At 49.8% G+C, this 23,020-nt stretch overlaps 1 protein-coding gene across 1 annotated transcript; it reads right to left on the bottom strand.

Annotated features, from left to right (window-relative positions):
• Positions 1-7,630: 7,630 nt before the first annotated feature.
• Positions 7,631-22,786, bottom strand: PODXL (podocalyxin like; the record flags this gene model as incomplete). Its single annotated transcript, XM_080359975.1, has 10 exons — positions 7,631-7,825; positions 9,106-9,162; positions 10,550-10,714; positions 10,815-10,876; positions 12,215-12,371; positions 18,189-18,254; positions 19,237-19,391; positions 21,631-21,919; positions 22,041-22,482; positions 22,746-22,786. 10 exons carry the CDS (start codon positions 22,784-22,786, stop codon positions 7,631-7,633), a joined length of 1,629 nt encoding a protein of 542 aa, XP_080216101.1.
• Positions 22,787-23,020: the final 234 nt, after the last annotated feature.

The following is a 23,020-nucleotide window of genomic DNA, read 5'->3' as shown; positions in this document are numbered from 1 at the left end:
CATCAGTTTCTCCATGTCGTGTTATCATAGTCCAGTTGCTTCCTTGGCAAAACTGCCTCTGAAACAAGCAGGGAGGATCCTCATGATTTATGTTTTCTCTCCAAGGGCTGTTCTTCCTCCGGGGTGAGGATGGGGAAGCGTGGAAGCATCGGTGTAATGCTGCAGCATAAACCTATTTATTACTTGTGCCCCTCCATGACCACGCTCAGGGCTGTGCTGAATCTTCCCTCCTGTCCCAGTGGGATTTATTTTGTAGGGCACCCCAGCTGTGGTTGACAGAAGATGATTGTACCAACTCTCAAGTTCACTTAGATCCCAGAATCCCAGAATGTCAGGGATTGGAAGGGACCTGGAAAGCTCATCCAGTGCAATCCCCCCATGGAGCAGGAACACCCAGATGAGGTTACACAGGAAGGTGTCCAGACGGGTTGGAATGTCTGCAGAGAAGGAGACTCCACAACCCCCCTGGGCAGCCTGGGCCAATGTTCTGTTATCTTCACTGAGAAGAAGTTTCTTCTCAAATTTAAGTGGAACCTTTTGTGTTCCAGTTTGTACCCATTACCCCTTGTCCTATCATTGGTTGTCACTGAGAAGAGCCTGGCTCCATCCTCCTGACACTCACCCTTTAGATATCTGCAAACATGAATGAGGTCACCCCTCAGTGTCCTCTTGTCCAGCTCCAGAGCCCCAGCTCCCTCAGCCTTTCCTCACACGGGAGATGCTCCACTCCCTTCAGCATCTTTGTTGCCCTGCGCTGGACTCTCTCCAGCAGTTCCCTGTCCTTCTGGAACTGAGGGGCCCAGAACTGGACACAATATTCCAGATGTGGTCTCCCCAGGGCAGAGTAGAGGGGCAGGAGAACCTCTAATTATAATAGTCCAAGGTTTCTGCCACCTGCTTTCATAATCCAGTGCAGGCAAACAGCTGGTAATTGTGGTGTTTGGTTTGTTTCTGCAGTGTTGCAAGGCAGAAGGAATGGGAAGAGAAACAGACTTGGGGATAACATGGTGTCTTTAAGGAGCGATCTGTCTTCATGGAAGGACTTTGAAGACTTAACAACTAGGTCTGCTATTTAAAGCTGATTTTTTTTTCATGCAAGCTGAATTCTCTGGCTCTTTTTTAAATAGAAGTGATGTAAGACCAGGATCTTCCGGTCCGTAGAGCTTCACCTTGAGCATTGAACCTCTCCGCCCCCAAAAGACACCAGAGAGAGTAATACAGTTCTTTTTCTTCTTCCCAGTCCCTCTGCAGCCATTGCTGGGCTTCAAAGTTACTCAAGCGCACTGGAGTTTGTGCAGCACAATCAGCTATCAGAGCGGGTCTGGCAGCCTTAAGAGGCTGTTAAAACCTGAAAGTGTTCTGAGATTTTGATGAAAGCTGCTGGTGAGATTAAGGGAGATTAGCTGCTTTTTAATTAATAGGATGGTGGGAAGGCTAGAGCACAACAGTGGTTCCAGTGGTTGCGGTCTTCTCCCCATCCCAAATACCAATGGGCACGGTTTTCTCCCCTATAATGAGAAAATACACTTTAAATATCCTGACTTTGTAACTAGCTGCCTAAGGGATTCAATCAATTACTTTGTGTTTCACTATACAGAACAATGCTGCAGTATGTGAAAAGTGATTTTATTTTTAAAGTCTTGACAAAATCCTCAGCTCTTAAAAGAGGAAAATGATGGTTTTTATCAGCCTGAACCTCCTCAGTTGCAAGTCAACGACTTCACTGTGAATAGTCCGGCCTGAGCATCGGCTGATCCTTCTCCCTCTGCTTGCCCTGCAGTGATTTGTGTTATTCAGAAGGTGACAGCCTGATTTCCTTCTCCAAGCAGTGCAGAGAAATATGGCCCTGGAGAAGACCTTTATCTGAGCATGGAGGAGAAACCTCTTGTGCTGCTGACTCCTTTTCCCTTCTCATCTGCTGTGGAAACTGGGAAAACCAAGCAGCAGAGGCTGAATATTCCTTCATCTCTTCCTCATCATCCCTATCCTTCCTCCCCCTTCTCCCTCCCGTAGATGTTTTGATGTGCAAAACACTTTTCACTTCAGAAGCTGCTGTGCTGGGTAGTGGAAAAGAAAACAATGTCCTGGTTATTAGTAGCTGTTACTATTTATTAAAGCTGTATTTTCTGCTGTGTCTTCCAGCAGACCCTCCTCCACAGCAGGAAATGAGGGGATGACCAAAAGCAAGAGAAAAGAGCTTAATTTTACAAACAAATGTGTTTACGGGACTCTTGAAGGCCCTGAACCTTGCAGACCACTTCGCTTAGGACAGAAAATTAAAGCTCGTAGGCTCATTCTCGGTTGATGTGAGACAACGTTCCTGCCTGTGTGGGCTGGTGGTCTTGTGCATCTTGTACATTTAGATGCTGAGATGCCACCCGTCTCATTTTAGAAGGATCAAGTCTTGGTGAACATCTTCTCTTTGACTGTTGTACTTTGCTGAAACAAGCTCACTCCTCTTGATGCATTGATAATATGGGGTTAAACAGCACCAGGCTGGCTGGACACCATCACCTGGTTAGGGATGCTTTCTCAAGCTGTTTCTTCGAGCTGTTGCCTCTACTCTTAGCGTAGCACTACACAGTGTGGTGGTTTCTTTTTCTGGACCTTCTGTGTTCATTATCTTGTCCTCTACACCCTCATGTGGTCCCCAAACACCTTTGTATGCCTGGAGTTGTGACTGTCTCTCCCTGTCCAGGATTTGACCCTTTTTTTTGATTCTGTTTGGGCATCCAGCTTGAAGCATTTGCATCTCTACAGCAACCCCGCAGACTCTGGTGTCCCTCTGAATTCCCCTTGGTGTCTGTCCTGCAGTTGTTGTCTCGGATGCTTGACCACAGGAGAGCTGAACCCAGAGGTGCAGACAGTCCTGAGCTGGAATGAGTGTCTGGGGGTGATGAACACTGGGAACATCACACGTGTTTTAATAACCAAGTTGAATATTGACTAGTCCTATATTGAACCCATGGTGGTCACAGGCATCGCTCCTGGACACAGGTTATTTCCACATCCTGCCCTTTCCTTTACAGATAAATGGATGATGTTTGTTCATCCTGGAGTGTTAATTTTCTTCCTTGGCATAAATAATCTTTGATAATTTCTAGGTTGATATGTAAGCCCCGTGCTGTATATATATGAGTGAAATGAGGAATATCTACAAATGTAGTTATGTTGTATGTAATGTACATAAGGAGAGAATGTATTTTGTTCATTTTTTTTCTTAATAAAAATGTATATGCTAGCAAGAGTGCCTATTTAAGGTCTGTTCATTCCAACATTATTTGCTTCTGAGGATGGGAAAGTTGTCTGTGCAGGTCTCATAGCAGTGCTGCAGTAACTGTGGATATGTTGGTGTGTTGTGTCTGCTCTGCAGAACAGCTGAGAAAATATCCTGCTCCCCAAAATCAGTGACAGGCTGGGCCCGTAAATCCAGCGTGTGCTGAGCAGCAGCAAAAACTTCTTCTGGGGAGGAACACAAATTAATGCAAAACGCCAACTTTAAGAAGTTTAAGAAGGACAAGAAATTACTGAAGGGAGTCCACTGGTGCCTACTAAGATGCTGAGGGGTCTGGAGCATTTTTGTGATGAGGAAAGACTGAGAGAGCTGGGGCTGTTCAGCTGGAGAAGAGAAGCTGAGAGGGATCTCATCAATGGTTATAAATATCTCCAGGGTGGGTGTCAGAGGATGGACCAGACTCTGTTCAGTGGTGCCCAATGACAGGATGAGGGGCAACGGGCACAGACGGAAGCACAGGAGAGTCCATCTGAATAAGAGGAGAAACTTGTTTCCTTTGAGGTTCCAGAGCCTGGCCCAGGCTGCCCAGAGAGGCTGTGGAGTCTCCTTCTCTGGAGACATTCAAACCCACCTGGACACCTTCCTGTGTGATCTGCTCTGGTGACCCTGCGTTAGCAGGTGGGTTGGACAGGATGATCTCCAGAGGTCCCTTCAACCCCAACCATCCTGTGATTCTTTAACTTCTAATATTTAAATCAAACCAAATGGTTTTTGGTGGGTGTTTGTGTGTGTGTGTGTGTGTGTGTGTGTTTATTTTTGTTTTTTTCCTTCCATAAGTGGAAATTTAACCTGGAACAAAATAGTTTATTTTGGGCACTTGAGAGCAAATGGAGCCGCCGAACTGCCCACGCTGCTGCTGCCCCCTCTCCTCAGGGTGGTTTGACTTTGGCGTGTGAGGTTTAATGAGAGTGGTGCGACCCTGGCCCGGGTTGCCCAGAGAGGTGGTGGATGCCCCATCCCTGGAGACATCCCAGGCCAGGCTGGACGGAGCTCTGAGCAACCTGAGCTGGTGAAGATGTCCCTGCTCATGGCAGGGGTGGCACTGGATGAGCCTCAGAGGTCCCTTCCAACCCAAAGCATTCTGTGATAACCAGATTAACCTCTACATAAGGGACGGTTGTTTCCCTTGAGCACAAGCTCTGCTTCCCCCCACCCCTTTTTCACTCAGCCAAGAAACAAGCGTTTTACATAAGAATGTTTATTGACAGAAATACATGATGCTTTCAAAATATATTTGTAGGAAAATGCAAGAATAATCTCTACAATCCAATTCCTCAGTAAATTCCAGTGTAAATCAGACTCCTGTCCCCGTGAGAGATGCTGCTATACAGTACATAAGAGCTCTACTATATGTGCAAGGTTCAACCGGTTGGAAATAGGAAATTAAGTTCTCCTTCAGTCCCCTATGGATTATGTACGTTTTCTGTAGACAACAGTAGCAGTATCAACCTCATCAGCTGGGTCACGGCACTGTGAGCGGGAGATAAACGGTCCTGAAGTATTTATTTACACATTCCTCGCGAATCTGAAAATAGAAAAGTCTCTTGCGAGGACGTTTTAGCTGCTTGTGAAACTCTCCCCAAAAGGTAAGAGCAATAATCTCTTTGTACAATGTGTGTTAAAGCTGTTTTGGGGGAGAAAAAGGGGAGCACGGGGAAGGGAAGAGGAGCAGGGAGGGAGGAAATGCCTGGGTAGAATTTCATTTATTATTATTATTTTTAGTCTAATTATAGTTACAGTCTACAAAGGGGAGGGTTAAGGCCAAAGATGCTCATCACTGCATTTCCTACCTGATTTTTGTTTTTTGCAACAAGAATGTTCTCAACATAAAAAAAGGTACTTTTTTTTTCTTTTTCTTTTTTTTCCATGGAAATAGTTCTTTAAATAGGGGAAGGAAAATCTACTATAAAATATTAGTGGTTTAAAAATATGGTGTCTGGAAAAATAAATAAATGTACAATTCCTATTCAAATATAAATCGCTATAAGCACTTGCCGAGCAGTTGATATCTTCACTGGTCTCTGCTCGTGAAGGTTTGAGGTCGCTTGATCTCAAGCCTTCGCAGGGTTCTCTTGGAAAGTCTTTGGACCTGGTTTGTTAAAGCACTTTGGCATCTCTTTGCTGGAAAGGGGGATCTGAGGCACGTGCTGCCTGGAGATGCTCTACCAGGGGCATCCTCACGGCAACCAAAACTACCCCGTGTCTTCGCCACGTTTATTTTCCGCCAAGGAGAGAAACACGAGGCCACCGACCCGCTGTTTGTCTCTTGGGATCGCTGGGAAGCAAACATGCTCATGCAACAAATTGCAAACGCCGAGACGGGTTCTTCGAGCCTTGCTGCCGTGTCAAAGAGCTGAACTCGGTGCTGCCGGAGCGGGGAGAAATCTGTGGCGCGGGGTTATCTTGGTGTTGAGTTTCGATCCCCTACCAGACTGGCCTTTAGCTTTTTCTTTCTTTTATCTTTATTTTTTTTCCCCTCTATTTTTAATTCCACCCCCCGCCCCCTCCAAAATGACTTCCCCGTAGTGCAGTGCACAGGTAAGTGAAGTGTGCTGAATACATCGCTAATGAATAGCAGGAATATTTACATATACAAAAATATATAGGTCTGAACGCTCCGAACTCTGCCCTTCGGTGGCAGAGAGAAGGGACAAGAGCAAGTCCCTTGGAGAAGACACATCTGCCAGCTTCTGGAAACCACCCCGACCTTCTCCTTTGTGATACTGCGGATCGACTCGACCAGGGTTTCTCCACCTGGACCACCATGTGCTGGGAGATGCACTTGCCCAAACAACCTTATAGTCCTCTTCTCTTATTTCACATGCTGGAGGATGCAACCCCGCTCTGATCCCCACCTACCAGGGCTGAACTGCTTCACCAGAGCCGGAGCAAAGGTTTTGAAACTCTCCCCACCCTTTCAGAGAGCTGTTTAAGCATTGTGATGGGGGGTAGAAAATCAGAAAAGGCCTCAGTCCACCCACTTTCTGCTCCTGCATATTTCCCACCCCTCCATCTCTGAAGATTTACGGCCAAGGGAGACCTGGACAGGAGATCGAGGGCTGTGGAGTGAAGCTCGGTCCCAGCTTTGCTGCTGAGCTGGAATTTTCTTTGCAGGTCTCTACTGTCCTACCTGCTTTTGAAGAAAAGCTTGAGGATGTAGACTGAGCTTATAAACCTCAGGAGGAGGAAACACCAAGGGCTGTACCGATGGAAAACCCTGAATACCACCAAGCTACCTGGCTCACGCTTCTGCTGCTCACGCGGGAAAACGTAACCACAAAATCACAAACCATCACGACGCACGTAACCCACGGTCTCGGGAGAAGGATGGACATGGGCCATGAGATGCTGCTGCGTAATCACTGGGAGGCAATTAACGCTTCTGCAGGGAAATGCAGAGCTGGTCTGTGCTGGAGTTTCTCCCCAACCTCACGCCTGGGTTGGTGACCAGGTGTCGCTCTCGGTCTCATTAAACCCTTCATAGGAGGGATGATCTCAAGGAACGTCTCCTTTTGCTTTCCCTCCGCTTTGCATCAAGACAAGAAGCTTCTGCACCTCTCCTGGACTCCAACTGGGTGCAGGATACATCCCACAGCCCTTTTTGGTGCAGTGATCCAGGACTGGGCATCACTGCATCCCCCCCGTCCGGCCGAGTCCAGCCGCGTTCCTTTGCCTGCGGCACAACGCGGGGGCTCTTGTGCGTTTTAGCCGGCACTTTATGGGGAGAGGATGGAGATGGGATTAAAAAGGAACAGGCTGTTCCAGTTTTTCCTGCTCGATACCTGGGCGGTTCGTGTCGGGGAGGGCCGAGCGATGACTAAACCGCGTGGGCTAGAGGATTTTTCTAGCTCTAATTGCCAGGTGCCGGTTTGCTGTTGGGAGTTGTGCTTGTGCTCCCTCTCTAATCCTATTTACTTTGTTTATATTTTTCTAATGTTTTGAGTTGCTCAGTAGCTGGAGGCTGCGGTTGGACACAGAATGAGGGGGGACACGTTGGCAGGAGACACCCCATTCACCTGAAGCTGGGCAGGTCTGGTGTGGTAGGTCCTGCTGTAAGCACCCATGGGTGATGGAGGATGCTTGTCCAGATGTGGCCACCACAGTGGCTTGTGTTGATGAAACATCCCAGAGGTGTCTTCTCATGTCCCTCCTTCCATCCTGCACCCCACATGTTGGCACAAGGGACCATGATTAGTTCATTAAGGGAATTTTGGGGGAGTCTCTTGGGAATTCTGCCTTGTTTTGGAGTTGTATGTGTGTAGGGATTATGGTGTGGGTTTTTCTTTTTGGGGACGAGGGGGGGTGGTCGTTTTTTGCTTAATCGAGTTCTGTATCCTATAAATGCGTGTCCTCCTCTTCCTCCAGGTCCTCCTTCATGAGCGTGTCGAGAGGAACGATCCAGCTGTCCCCTAGCTCACCGTTGAGGTTCACCTTCTTCTCCTGCATTTCGGAGGAGGTCTCCATCACCTCCAGCGTGGGGTTGTCATGGTAGCCGTTCTCCATGGTCTGCAGCTCCTCGGTCAGGCGCTGCTGAGAAGAAAGAAAACCCAGAAACACCCCCCCCGGGTAAAAAAACAGCTTGGTCGTGCTGTACGTGCCACCTCGGGGCTGTCACCTCCCAGCCAGCCACGGCCACTGCCCCGCATAGATGTATATATTATATATAGAGACTTTCATGGTGGGTTTGAGGCTGGGGGCTGCAGTCAGCACCAGCGCAGCGAGGGGATAGCGTGGAGCTGGCAAGAGAGAGACTCTGCTGATGGTGGCAGGGAGGAAAGAGCAGCCAGAGATGCACAGAAAACCTCCAGGAGCTGCCAGCTCTATCCAGGTCCCCCCTGGACCTCGGGAAGAGGCTGAGCATCACTGCTGTACCCCTACCCTGCATCCCAACCCCACCTCCCCAGCTTCACTCCACTCCTCCCTTTCCTACCCCCCTGTCCCTTTTTAGTTGCTTTATCATTATTCTCCCCCTTGACCCAGGGGCAGCTCCCACCTCGCAGTTGCTACCGGCCCATTTTCCCCTCCGTAAGCGTCATCCCGGAGTCCTATTCTGAAGCTTTCGATGGAAACCAGGCGGGGAAAGAACAGCCCCTCCTGCTCCTTTCCCTTGGGCCGTGCGTGGTTTTGGCTGATTCACGGATGAATCAGACGCTGCATCACCCTTCTCCCTCGGTACGTGGTGCTTCAGGCTCTGACCCAGCCCTTCAGCCCTTGGCAGACCCCCCCATCCCAATTTTGCATTCACCACAGTGATTCCTTCATCCCCTCCCACCTCGGAGGGACACGATGAGGAGCTGCACTCCTTTGTCAACCCTTTTTTTTTTGGCGGGGGGGGAGCATGGGGCTCTCACTACGCACCCCTATGAAAATCTGCCTGGATTTCCAGCTTGATTTATTACAGCGCTCCTAATAAATGTCAAGAGACAGGCGTGGGAGGGAATCCACAGAGAAGGAAAGGGATGGAGAAGCAAAACTGCGGGGCTCGGTGCTAGCGGGGGGGCTGCGAAGGTGCTGCTGGGGGGGCCCTCGGGCTGTACATGGTGGGGGGATGCGGGCAGGGATGCTGGAGCTGAGCTGGGATGCTCGCAGGGGCTGTTTTGCCCCCTAGGGTACCATGCTGGTACAACCCCTTGATGGATGGATGCTCAGGCAGCACTGTGCAGCAAAGGGAAGGGGTCTGTAAAGCTGGGCTTTAGTAGGCTTTAGTCCTGTTAAAAGCTATCGAACCCTACCAAGCACTGTGGGGGGGGTGAGAGCTGGGGTGTTACGGATGCGGCGCCCGCCCCTCCGATCCCTGCGTTGAAACTCACATTAAAGATCAGGGCCACATGTCCATCATCAAACCCGGGGAGATCAGGGTGGATGTGCTGGGTATTTCCAAGGTAAAACAACAGCAAGGTTTAAAAGGAAGGGGGGAAGGAGAGGTTGGAGAAAAATAAAAACTTTCAAGTCATTTTTGGAAGAGAAGTAGGAGGAAAACAAAAGCAACCACCCAAAACAAATCCAGAAAGGTGAAACGTGTTTGATTTTTCTAAAAAACCTATTGCAGCTGCTTGGGAAAAGATCTTTTCTGGTGCTCTGAGCAAGAGTTGTACTGGGAATTGACATCCATTACTTTGGTTTCACTACCTTACCCTGTGTCTGGTGGGTGTTTACCTCCCGAGCATCCAACTGGGTCTGGTACCTTCTCCTCTGCACCACCTTCCTTCAGGGACATGCTTTCCCATTACTAAAAATACCCTATTTCTACCTGTTTTCTCAACAATATGGGGCAAGCGTTTCATGCTGCTCCCTGTCCCTGCATGGGTGTTTTTCACCCTGATGAGGGAGAGTCCATCTGCAAAACCCCGTAAGCTCCAAGGAGATCACAGCACAGCGGAGGTCGAATATCTATTGAGGTCTTGCACCCTCTCCCATTCCCTCCCGAAAAAATCAAACGTTGTGAAAACAAGCCTGACTCCAGCACTGGTTTGCTCTTCCCTGCCTCCTGCGTTTGCCTCCATTGGATGGCAAACATTTAAGCGAAGGTCGCCTTATCCTTCTCCTTCATGCAGCTCCTGACACGTGGGGCAGATGCTGGGACCCCCTGGGAAGGATGAGTTGGTTTGGAGGGTGAGAAACAACCTGAAGTAGGACCCAGGCGTTTGCTTCTCCATCAGGAGAGTGGTTTACTCTAATTGTATCATTTGGCCTCATTGCTGTCTCTTCTCCAGAGCTAAATCCTCAGCAAGAGCAACAGGGACCAATGCAAACCACAGGTCCATGGTAGAACTCTCCCCGCCAGTGCAGGTGAACCCCTGGGAAGGCACCGGGGTGATGCTGGGTACCCAAACCTGCTCATAAAGGTATTTCTGATATTTATTTTAGGACGGAATGGCTGGGTTTGGAGGGAGTTGTTGGGTTGAGAAAGCTTTTCTTGTCAAGATTATGGTTTGAGGATGCTGCTCAGCTGCCCTGGGTGGCAGCGATGCTGCTCATTGCTGTACCCTACCACCACAACCATCCCTTTGTTTCCCTGTGTTTCATCCTGGTTGACACCTAGCCATCCTGACACCCCCAAAGGAGAGCTCCAGCACCTCCAGAGCACCCACAGCACTTGGGCACCCCTTGGGCAACACCCAAAAGTGGTACCCGCTGGGTGAGCCAGGATGCTTTCACCAGCGGAGGTTGCAATGCTGATGCTCTTCATCTCCTGAAGATGCCTCTGGGACAACAAGGTCCCAGGGTACCTGTCCCACCCCTCTCCCACCTTACCTGGTCCTTCTTTTGGGAGAAGCGCTGGTGGCAGCAGCCGTAGATGGCCGCGATCAGCAGCAGGGAGCCCGCCAGGGTGACGATGGTGATGATCAAGGGCGTGCTGAACTCATCGTTGATTATCTCCCTCTCCATTTTGTCGTAGGTGATGTTGGCGATGCCAAGCTGCCACAGAAGGGATGGGTCAGGCCCAAGGAGGGCTTCCTGTGCCACCCACCTTGGGGGACATCAGCAGGGAATCTGCTGTGCCCATGGGCGTGCTTACCTCCTCTAACTTGTCCTTTTTCTCCTTCAGCTCCTCGAGGACCTTTTCAGGGTCCAAAGGGACTGGGGGGAAGAAAGAGGTTGCAATGAGCACAGGGTGAAGGGGAAGGTTGTGCCACCACCTCCTGATCCATGGGATGACTCCCTTTCTGGAGGAGGTGGATGGAGATGTGTGGGCATGGAGCCAACCCTTGCAGATGCCTCCATGGCTAGAACAGAAGCTGGGACATCTTCTCCTGGCAGGGGGACAGCCCTGGAGACCCCAGTTCCTCATTGTCCCCCAGCCCTGGGCCATGCACGCCCTGGTGGGTGTCTCTGTTTTGATGGGTGATTTGTGACTGGGACCAGTGAGGGGCTGTAACTGGCCACTCCAGGCCATGCTGGAGTGGTGCAGGATCAGTCCCCAGGGCCAGGCTGCTCTGCCTGTGGTTGGGTGCTGGAGACTGGACCTCTATCCTGATGGCAAAGAGGAGGACAATATGGCTCAGTCTTTCCTCCCCCTGGCACTAAGGCAGCTTGATGCCTCCATCCTCCTGGTCCCCTGGTGCTAAAGCGTCATTTGACCACCTCTGGGATTTCCCCAAAGGGCTCTGACGTGGACAAGGAACTCCCTTCGGTAGTCCCATGGGGAAAGATTTGAGCTGGGCACTGGGTTTCAACCACTTGTAAGGATTTTTTTCCTTCTGGAGACTGGTCCCTGCCTTATAGAATGATAAAATAGGTTGGTTTGAAGGGACTTTCACAGCTCCCCCAGTGCCCCCCCTGCCATGAACAGGGACATTATCACCAGTTCAGGTTGCTGAGAGCCCCCATCCAGCCTGGCCTGGGATGTCTCCAGGGATGGTTCATCCACCACCTCTCTGGCCAACCTGGGCCAGACTCTCACCACCCTCAGGGACAACAATTTCTTCCTCATGTCCGGCCTGAATCTCCCCTCTTTTAGTTTAAAATCATCACCCCTTGTCCTGTTGCAATAGGTCCTGCTAAAAAGTCTGTCCCCATCTTTCTTACAAGGCCCTTCTAGGTACTGAAAAGCCACAATAAGGTCTCCCCGGAGCTTCTCTTCTCCAGCTGAACACTCCCACTCTCTCAGCCTGTCCTCCAGCAGAGCTGTTCCATCCTTCTGATCATCTTGGTGGCCTCCTCTGGCCACTCCCAGCTGGTGCTATCATGGACAGGAGAGGGATCTGGTGCATTCATTGGAGAGCAAAGCTCATTTCTGGGGTCCTTTCGTCTCTCCCAAAGCTCTGAGATAGAGCAACTCAATGCACGGAGCCCCTCAGCCAAGCTCTAGCAGACCCCAAGGGCTCTCCCAAGCCTCAGGCTTCATCCCCACGCTGGAGCCCCCAACATCACTCCCATCCCACCATCCTCAGGGCAGGCTGGTGGGACCGTACTCACGGTGCACAATCGCTGTGACTGCCCAGTGCTGGGAGCGGGGCTCGCTGGAGCTCAGCATCACCGTGCACGTTTCCCTGCTGGCGTTGAAAGCGTGCTGGCTCGTCGAGCAGAAGGTCTCGAAGAAAGAGACGTTGGTGCTGGCGGTCCTCCACTCGGCCTGCGGTGACAGCAGGGGCTCAGCAGCGTCCTCCCAAACTGGGGAACGCTGAGGAGCATCCGACCCCATCGCCAGGGATCATCCATCCCCATCCTCCACCATCCCTTTGCACCACCCAACCGCCACCGGCCCTCCCGGGGAACAGGAAAGGCTTAAAAGTAGTTTCTTTACGAGAAGCCGAGCTTTTGGCTGCCGTTCCTCACCAGGGCCCTGTGCTGGCCTTATCTGAGGGCTGCAGCTTTTGGTGTTACAGGAACAGCAGGTCCCCAAGGGAAGCAGAATGGGGAGGGCGGGGGAGGCCAAGGGGCCACAGTGGGAACAGGACAAAGCTTTGCAACCCCCCCACTACCTGCATTTCTACCCTCTGCCCCCACCAACACCCGTCCCTGTCCTCCCAAGGGCTTCCCCATGCTCTGTGGCTGCACAGAGGCAAGAGAAAATGTTTTGCTTTTGGATAAACTGGAGCATCCCTGGAGAGGTCAGCACGGGAGGGATGGTAGATGGGTGTCCCCTCTGAGATGTTTCTGAGGCTTTTTGCATCTGCTCAGTGCTTTGTAGAAGTTGTGAGCTCATTGAGATTGAGATGATTGCCCTCCTGCCTGCACAGATGCTGTGTGCACAGGTCTTATAGGCAAAGATGCTGTATGTACAGCTCCTAAATGCACAGGTAATGCATGCACATGGAATCAGAGAATAGTTTGGTTTGGATGGGACCTTCACAGCTCATCCAGTCCCACCATGAGCAGGGACATCTTCAGCAGCTCAGGCTGCTCAGAGCCCCATCCAGCCTGGCCTGAGATGTCTCCAGGGATGGTTCATCCACCACCTCTCTGGCCAACCTGGGCCAGTGTTCTACTACCTTCCTTGTAAAGGATTTCTTCCTCATGTCCAGCCTGAATCTCTCCTCTTTTCATTTGAAACCATCACCTCTTGTCCTGTCACAACAGGCCTTGCTAAATTGTCTGTCCCATATAGGGTCACAATAAGGTCTCCCTGGAGCCTTCTCCAGGCTGAACAACTCCAACACAAGCCCTTCACGCACGGATGCCACGTGCATGAGGTCTCACCTGCACAGTTGTTGTGTGCAGAACTCCTCCATGCACACCGAAACGAGGTGCCAGGCAAAACCTGCCCAGCCTGCAAAGAGCTCTGCCCCTGCCCGCTCCAACACCTTAAACCTTCCTGTCTCCCTGCAACACCATCCCTGCCAGGTCCCGCTTGCTCCACCGTAAAGGTGGGAGCTGCCTGGCTGAGGAAGGCACCTAATCTCACCCTATCTTATCTAAGTGTTTGAGAGACAGGATGCGCTTGCCGGGGTGGGGGTAAGCTCAGCATTGTGGGGCCCGTCCGTCCCTGGGAACCGCTGCTGGGCCTTGCTTGTCCTTTCACTTTCCATGGGTAGAAACTTACCCCAGGTCCCTCCTCAAGCCTGCAGCATCCTGGCTGCATCCCTGGGAAAAGGGATGGGAAACCTGCCCCAGCTCTGTGCCGGGGCAGTGAGATGAGACCTTGGCAAGGCAGCATCTCCCGGAAAGCTCATTGCCAGCAGGATGGGGAGGAGAGGGTTACAGCTTGCTAGGGAGGGTGCTTTTATCATTTTCGGACGCTGGGTTGTGCTCCTACGCTTTAAATGTCCTGCGGTGAATCAGTCCCTGCCTATGCAGCGTTTTTTGCTCGGTAGGGGCATGAAAAGCCACTCTGCTGTCTCCTCCTTCCCCAGGTTTTGCCTCAGCTTTGCGTTCCCTCGACCCTTCATAACTCAGTTCTCCTACCACTCCATAGGATTAAAATAGTTTAAAAAAAAGACCTTTACAATGTTTTTTCCTTTTGGGTGGGAAAGGAAATCAGATGCGAGTCTAAAATCCATCTGAGCACTGAAGTGCTTTGTTGCTGGATGGTGAGCGGTGCCGAAACCCCTTATGAGGCTGAGCTGGAGGGATTTATGCTTTCCAGGGCTGAAGGGGGACACGGTAAAGCCCAGACACGGTAAAGCCCACAGCAGCCGTCAGGGATGCCCCGGTGACGATGCCATGGCCCCGGCATCTCTCTCCTCCCGCCACCGGAGCCGCTCGCATTCCTTGGCTGGAGTTGACAGATGCTTGCCGAGCAGCTCGAATCCGGTTCCCACACTGGCGGGGACCTAAAACTAACATCCCTAAATGAGGTAATGGCACTTGAATCAACATCCATCCCCGCCAGCTGGATGGGGCAAGGGGGACCGTGGCCCTGCTTGGTGAGGGGGTCCCTCCACCTGCTCTGGGGAACCATCCTGCTGTCCCCAGTAAGGTGGGTGTCACACAGCAAGTTCCCTCGGATGCTTGGATGAAGGTTTGGGTGGTCCTGGTCCTGCTGTTGCTTTTGCATCCCCTCTCTGGAGCATGTTCCTCTCCAGTGTCCTCCAACTTGCCTCACTTGTCATGTTTGAATCCCAGCTGGGGACATGATGGAGGAGTCACCCTGGCACCCTGGGAGGTGGCCACAGGGTTGTGTGGCTCAACCAGAGCTTGGGGGATGCCAGCCACCTCTGATGTGGTCACCTCTTGCTTCATCTAAAGCATTTTGGAGTTAGGATGTGGAACAGAGCAGCCATCCGCTCATCCATCCATTCATCACAGAATCACAGAATGGTTGGGGTTGGAGAGGACCTGTGGAGATCATCTAGTCCCAACCCACCTGCTAAAGCAGGTTCATCCATCCCTCTGAAGGCTGGAGCACCCCAAGCAGCGAACAAAACCCAACTGAAGAAAGACTTGTGAACCAGATCTTGGGAAAGCCATCCTATGTAATGCAAGTCATCAAGCTAACAAGCCTCATTAAGAAACTTGTTAAGATCGTGGTGTAATCAAAGGAAGGAGAAGGGGCAAAAGGGAGGATGGGGGAACATGGATCAAACTTCAACGCTGGTTAAAAGCATCAACTGAAGAGGGAGGATGGTGGGAACCAACCAGCCTATAAAGTATCTTTGGTCCACAAAGTGGTACCAACCATGTCTTTGGCTCTTCTTTTTTAAGATGTTCAGGTTTAACTTTTTCATTTTAAAATTTAGGGCAGCTGGAGAAATTGAGGTGCATTGGGCTGCAATTCCCAACTGTTTTGCTGAGGTCTCTGCATTGCCAGCCTTGCCCCATGAGCCCAGCTACGCACTGGAGGGGTAGCTGGCATCACCCCCTCCCCTGCCATGTATGATTGGGACATGTCCCCCACCACTGATTCCCCATAATACCTTTGATGCTCCTCCAGCTTTACTTTGGAGCTGTGAGCACAATTCTGCCTGACTCTGCCTGGTTTTTGCGGACCAGGGCCGGAGCCCTTTCTGGAACATTTTTCCTTATAGCACGCACTTTCCTGTTTTCCCACGGCTTGCAGAATGCAAGTGATTATTTTTTTTTCAGTTTGCTGTCAAGATTTGGCTAGAGACTTGTTTATCGGGCCTACAAAGCAGGGAAACCAGATAGTGCCATTTCTCTGTTATCTGCTCGGCTTGGGAGGCATAAAATTTGCTGCAATTTTCAGGAATACACCGAGTGGAAAAGTTAACGGTGAGCGGGCGGGAGGTGTTTCGGCAGCCAAGGAGAGCGATGCTATGGGAGGATGCACCCTGGCAGTTTCTCTGCAGCTGTTTCGAGGCGTAATTGGCATTTTATACTAACAATGCTTCGTCTCGTTATTATGCCCAGGGGAATTTAAGGGAAACAGGGCGGCAGACTCGCCGGCTCGCCAGCTCCAGCGGAGCAGGCAGAGAGGAGCGATGGATGACGCCAAACCGTGATGTTCACCCACCCCTGAGCATTTTCCAGCCTTACAATCCCAATTTCCAAAAGATCCTCCCAGCACAGCTCCAGTAAAGCCACAGGGAAGACAGCAGCTCCATGCAGAACATGCAGTTGGACTCCATGATCTTCAGCGTCTCTTCTGACCAAAATGATTCTATGATTCTACGACTGCACCCAGAAGGTGGGAATCATTAAACACCAGCATGGTCGTAAGTTGCCCAGGTGCTTTAGGCTCCAAAGTGAGATTTTTTGTTAATCTGATGAAATACTTTCATGTATTCAATATAAAATCTGATGAGAAGGTTCAGACATTGCACATAGCAGGGATGCTCTCAGGAGAGGTTGTCCTGCTGAGGCATCTGGGCCATGGGCATCATGGTAATAAGGTCCCTCCCTGGAGTAGATTGATAGAATCATTTTGGTTATGAGAGATCCTCAAGACCATTGAGTCCAACTGTTAACCCAGCACTGGCACTAAACCATGTACCTAACAGCCTCACCTATGTGTCTTTTAAACCCCTCCAGGGATGGTGACTCCACCACTGCCCTGGGCAGCCTGTTCCAATGCCTGACAGCCATTTCTGGGACTAAATTTTACCCAATATCCAATCTAAACCTCCCCTGATGCAACTTGAGGCCATTTCCTCTTGTCCTATCACTTGCTATTTGGGATAAGTCATCCTCAGTGTTAAGGGCAGCATGACTAAGAAGATTTCTGCAGGTGTCCAGTCAAGGAACATTTACACCCAGCAGCAGCCAAAGTAGGAAGGGAATGACCATGAGATGGCAGCAGACAAGCATTTCCCCTCCTCCAGGAGCATGGTGGGTGCTATCGGGAGGTCCAAGCCCTCTCCAGGACTGCCAGGCAGGGCCACCACCGAGGCACGGGGAATTTCAAGAGCTGCTGTGGTCAGTAGGAATGATTATACTCAACGTATATCTCAGGGGGTTTTATGAACACAGTGTTGGTTCACTCTGGGTCTCACCACCGTACAGTCAAGAGTCAGTCCATTTTACACATGGGAAAGTAAATGTTCATGGCCCTGAGCAGCTATTTCTGATGCTGTACAGCAAAAGCTGTGAGAAGGTCCATGAAGTGCCAATTTCCTGGTTGATGCTTATGCTGTTGTGGCAGTGCTGAGATCCAAAAACCGGAGCATTATAATACCAAAAACCACCTCTGAGCTCTACTCACAGTTCAGACACAATCACTTCGTTAAGATCTCACCAGCCATGTGACATTGTCTCTTCCTCATTGTTATAAACTTAAAACTTCAGCCTATTTAAAAATGATCAATATATTGCTTCTTCCCTATTGTAGGAATCTCATAGGTTCCTCAAGAATCATTTTGAATGTGGGTATCCCCCAGAAAAGCCAGCAGACAGTAGCCACCCACCAAAAGGAGTCTTGGTGTATAGTCTTGTGTTGGGCTTGCCTTTCCCCAACCTTGGTATTACATTTTATTACTCCTTGGTCTTGTAAAGGGTCTGAAACAAATGAAATGGAGTTTTTTGCTCTCAATTTAGGGTGATATACATCAAGGAGCACAGTGAGTCCCAAACTCCAGTATGCTGTGCTTCCAGTTGGTCTGCACTCAGATCCCACCCTATGCCAGCTGTGAGGTTGCAAGACCTCACCAAGTACTCAACAAACAGATGAACTCCACATTTTTTGCTTGGATTTTGTGATGAACTTCTTGTCTTTCTGCTAAGGCAAAAAGTTTTCTCATTAGCCTCCGCAAAGGGAAAGTTTCACCCTCTAAAATCTCACATTGCTCTTTTTCTGAGACCTAGGTGGGTTCAGCTGGTCCTTCTACTTGAAGAAGACCACATGAGCCTCTTCGCCTGTCATATCCCCCACCAGGTGATACTGCTGAGTGTGGGTTTGCATTTACCATTTTACACTCGAAAAGTGGTTGCATCTTCTTTTGATGAAATTACTCTCATTGACGAAATTAGGCTCACATGCCCAGAGCACCACAGCTCAAAAGTTGACCTCCAACAACAACAATCCTACATAGAAGTCCAAAAGCGTGGTACTTACACAGGTTTTAGCTTCTTTCAGATAGATGGTGGGCCGATTATTTTGCACTTGGTCTTTACAGATGACCTGGAAATACAGAAGAAAAGCAACTGTCAAATGGTTGACATAGGTTGAAAAGACAGTTGGTCACTGATAAAATAGACTGCCCCAAAGCAGGAGACATCCCAACCAAAGCTCTGATCTGTTTTAAGGAAACAAGACAGGGAGCCCTTTACTCAACACTTTATAAGTATTTTCACAGATAACTGACGTGGTTATCTGTGGGATATTTGCTAATGCCCTTCCTAAACCAGGCTTAGGATTTGCAGTATGGGATGAAGCAGGAATGTCTTTGGCAGTAGAAGATCCATGCCGATGGGCCAAGTATGCTGTCCTGCCCTGCGAAAGATGACCATCTAGAAACAACATCCCTTTCCCTCCTTCCCAGCACTTCAGTTATCCTGGCTTGTGTTTTGAGATGTCTCTGCACTCCCAAACCATTTTCTGCTAATATCACCCTTGAATGGTTGACGCTGAATTGTGGTCTTTGCACTCTCATCATGCCCTGTCTCAAGGCAGCTTCTGCTCTCCATAATTCTTCCCTCTCTCTCCCCAGACTTCACTTCTTCCCTGTTCAGCACCCAAACATTAAACCCCTTCAACTCCTTCTTCCATTTCACTTCAGTGGAAAGCTATGGGAGAAAGGGGTTTAATTACAATGAGGGTGGTGAGAGCCTGGCCCAGGTTGGCCAGAGAGGTGGTGGCTGAACCATCCCTGGAGACATCCCAGGCCAGGCTGGACGGGGCTCTGAGCAACCTGAGCTGCTGAAGATGTCCCTGCTCATGGCAGGGGTGGCACTGGATGAGCTTTGAAGGTCCCTTCCAACCCACACTGTTCTCTGATTCTATAATCTAGAATGATACTGCTGCCTTGTGTTCTCCTGACGCAGATCTCTCTGACACAGCCCTGCAAAGCAAGAAGGGCTGCAGGTTTTATATGTACGTGAGATGCCAGATAAATATTAACAGACACCACTACGAAGTGCCCACCTCCCCGTACCATCATTACCTCATTTTGGAAAGAAGCACTAGGATGCTGGTGGCCAGGACTGCTGCTCGCCGGCTGGTCCCCCGGGGCTGGTGTTGATGGCTGTGTGCTGGTAGGGCTCTGGTCAGCACTTGTAGGTTTGGTTGACACAGATTTGACATCTTGGCTTCTCTGGTCTGGGTCCCAGCAAAAAACAAGCAGACAGACACTGATACAGTATAGAGAATACAGCTGACAGGTCTGTTCATGAGCAGGTGAAAGTAAGTTTTCAGCTCTAGCCCTGCTTTGAAGCTCACCGTGTCAAAGCTTGGAGAGGTTTGGGGGTTTTTCTTCTTCCTTTTTAAAAATGTTAATTAACTGTGATACGAAAAAAATATTGCAGACTCTATTTTCTGTTGCTGAAACCCATCAGACTGTTTTGGAGAGAAAAACCTGAAGGTTATGATAGCTGTGTATTTGTAGCTGGGTAATCACTTAACAAAGGAATATTGCTGGGTAAATGGGATGGCCCTCATTTCACTTTATCTGGGGTGTCTTCCATGGAGGTTTCTACAACAGAGGTCTGGCTGATTAACCAGGGTGTCCCAGCGAGTGGAATTCATTGTGCAATCCCACTGACAACTGCAGCCGCCTCCGTTAGGAGGGGATGAAACACCCTAACTTTGGTTGACTCCATCAGCTATGGAAGAAGCCCATGGTGACAGGCTTAGGAGCAGTTTCTGGTACTATGGGAGACAGCCTGAGGTGTCCTGCCTGCCTGCTGCTCCAGAAGCCCACATGCCCCACATCTACCAGCTCCATGCAGGTGTCTCAGATACCTGAGATCATCTCAGAGGCCTTTGTTAAGGTCTATAGTGTCTTAGACTTTCCTGTGCAATGGGAGTAGTGCACAGAGCATAGGAACCTCCTGCCTCCCCAAGTCCTTTTGAAGGACTGGATCTCCACCCCTGGGTTCCTAACTGATCCTTAAATGGCGTTAAGGAGAACTGAAACACCACATCCTGTTCTCAGCCTGTTTTGGGATTCCTGCCTCTTCCACAGAAAATATGAAGGATATTTCTCTCCCAGGCACATTCTGAAGGCTCCAGAAGAGAACTGATTTCAAAGCCATCTGTTTCTTTTGCATTATGTCACCTATTTATTAAATGTAAAGGTTTTTTCAAAACCTATTCAAGCTCAGTGCTTGATGCCAAACTTGAATTAACATGATTTCATATATCATCCTTTAATGGACAACAGTCCTGTGGAGCAGGAGGGTAAAGAAACATCCTTCATGAAGACACTCATTTCACCTATATATATATATGTGTGTATATATATATATATATATATGTATCTATATCCGCTATCAAGCTCAAAACATGGCTTTGATCAAGCCAGTGAAGATGATCTTGCATTAAGACCTTGGCTCATTTCATGGTGCTGATAGCAAGGAGGACCTGGAAGGCTGAAGAGGGAAGGAGGTGGTTTTTTGAGTAGCTTCTGTATGGCAGGTAGCTGGAAATTGGGTCAAGTACAACCTTCTCCAGCCAATGATAATGAAGGGGTTCAGTGTCATCAGAGCTTTCATTTAGAGCCAGATGTGAGCTGAACCCACAACCCCACCCAAGTCTGGAAGGTTCCATGGAGCCCTCACAGCCCCACAGTGTGATTGCTTCTCTGTAAATGCTACCAGACAAAATGCCAGTGGGGACCAGAGACTGTGCCTCATCACGACAGTTATGAACCAGCATGGCTCTAGAAAGCTCCAGAAGTCTAGAGAAAATATGTTAATGGTGTTCAGCAAGATCCTAAACACTGCATGGATGCTCATAATGCTGCTTAGACAGAAGTCAGCAGCCAAAAGCCCACAGCAATGGTGAATATCCTACCCAACTGCTTAGACCCTTTAGAGGTTGTAGACTCAGTTTAGCCACAAAATCTCCTTAGTCATCTAAAGCTTATTTTCTATGAGAGCCCAGACAGCCCTCACTAAGCTGTCAGCCATATGAGGGATCTTCTAGAGTCAGCATTTGGAGTGCTGTCCATCTCATTCACTGACATTGTAAAATGTCACACTCCACCTCCAAACTCATTGCTGCTGGATCCCTCTTGCAGTCACTAAAGATCGAGTCATTGCAGTTGATGGTGCTTTGGGCACAGTTTGGTCCATCCAAAAGCCAATGTCTATGTTTTGCCAATTGATTCATGTCTGCCTTGAATTTCACTAACTGCATTGACTCAACCTCCACTGATGACAGCAGGGACCAAAACACCCATTTGTTATGGAGGTAACTATGCTGGAAAGTCCTAAAATGAGACAAGGTGATGACATAATGACACCCCATAATGACAGGAGGTATTTAGAGTAGCCAAAGGAAAAGACTACAGAAGGGCCTCCCAACTCAAGAAATCAAGGTTCTTGTCTTCTGGTACCTGCTCCAACAGTCGACGTGGTGGCTGCCTCAGAGACATTATTGATGCTGCCAGGTGGTAAAGTCAGAGACGCTTTACTAGTAGAGACAGATCCATCAACAGGGGTACCAGAAGTGTGAGTGCTCCCAGGTCTGGCGGAAGAGACTGGAGAACTAGGAGAAGAGGAAGGCTGCTTGATGACAAATGTGGGAGGAGGGACACTATAGTTCTTGAGCCCAGGGTGAGGGCTGCTTGTTGTGACACTGATGCTCACAGTGGTGCTGCTCAACTGGTTTGAAGGCTGTCCTCCCTGAGGTTTCCCACTGGGAGGGGGTGTGACCACAGTCCCTGGATCCCTTAAGGTGGCTGAAGGGCTGCTCCCATTTGCGGGGATGGGACTTGCAGTAGTGGTGGTTGCCGAGCTTCCCAACCTGGCTGTAGGGCTGGTCTGCTGCTGGGCCACAATGGGGGGTGCAGCAGTGGTGGTTGTTGAGGGTTCGGAGGTGGTTGAAGATCCCACCTGCTGAGACAGGTGGGGTGATGATGTTGAGGGGCTGGGTGTTGGATTTCCCGGCTTGCTTGTAGAGGTGGTCCCTTGAGCTGGGGCAGGTGACGTTGGACGGGTGGATGGTGGGTTGCTTGTAGGGGTTGTCGTTCGAACAGTGGTGGGTGATATCACAGAGTTGGGTGGAGGATTTCCTGGCTTGCTCGTAGAAGTGGTCCTTTGAACTGTGGAAGGTGGCACCGTAGTTTTGGATGGTGGGTTTTCTGCCTTGCTTGTAGGGGTGGTCTGTTGCATCTTGCTGGTGTCTGTAGTTGTGAGTTTCTGACCCTGTCCTCCTGGGGCATCTGTAACATTTTGAGAGCTGACACCTAGAGAAAAGTAAAAACGCCAAGGTAAACTTTAAACTAAGGAAACTACCCTTGGTTTCCACCCTGAACAGGTATTTGTAGAAATAAATGCTCACCAGAAACAATTAGTCATTCACTCGGGGTTTGTCTCATGCTCTCCAAGCTCATAGCAAATCCCACATTCTGGCATCACCGTGTCCAGCAGAAAGGAGAGCAGAGGAGGGGGAAGAGAAGGAGGCAGAGGAAGCTTGAGAAACCTTCATGACAAATGTACTCAAACTCACAGGACTTCAGGGGTTGGAGGGTGAGCAGGAGGGCAGGACATGATGGTTCCCAGAAGGCTGGTCTCCCTCAGATGGGAGGTGCACCAGCTCTTGTGCAAAGTGCTGCAAATCATCCCCGAAACAAAGGGCTCTGAACAACCTGATCTGGGGAAAGATGTCCCTGTGCATGGCAAGGGGTTGGACTAGATGATCTTCAACAGTCCCTTCCAACCCAAGCCATTATCTCATTCTACGAAACTTTGTACAGACTGAAATTCCCAGTTGGATGAAGTGTG

Source organism: Nesoenas mayeri, assembly GCF_963082525.1.
Source record: "Nesoenas mayeri genome assembly, chromosome: 1".
Classification (NCBI taxonomy): domain Eukaryota; kingdom Metazoa; phylum Chordata; class Aves; order Columbiformes; family Columbidae; genus Nesoenas; species Nesoenas mayeri.
The sequence above is the reverse complement of the archived record's forward strand: the minus strand, read 5'-3'. Positions and strand labels throughout refer to the sequence as shown.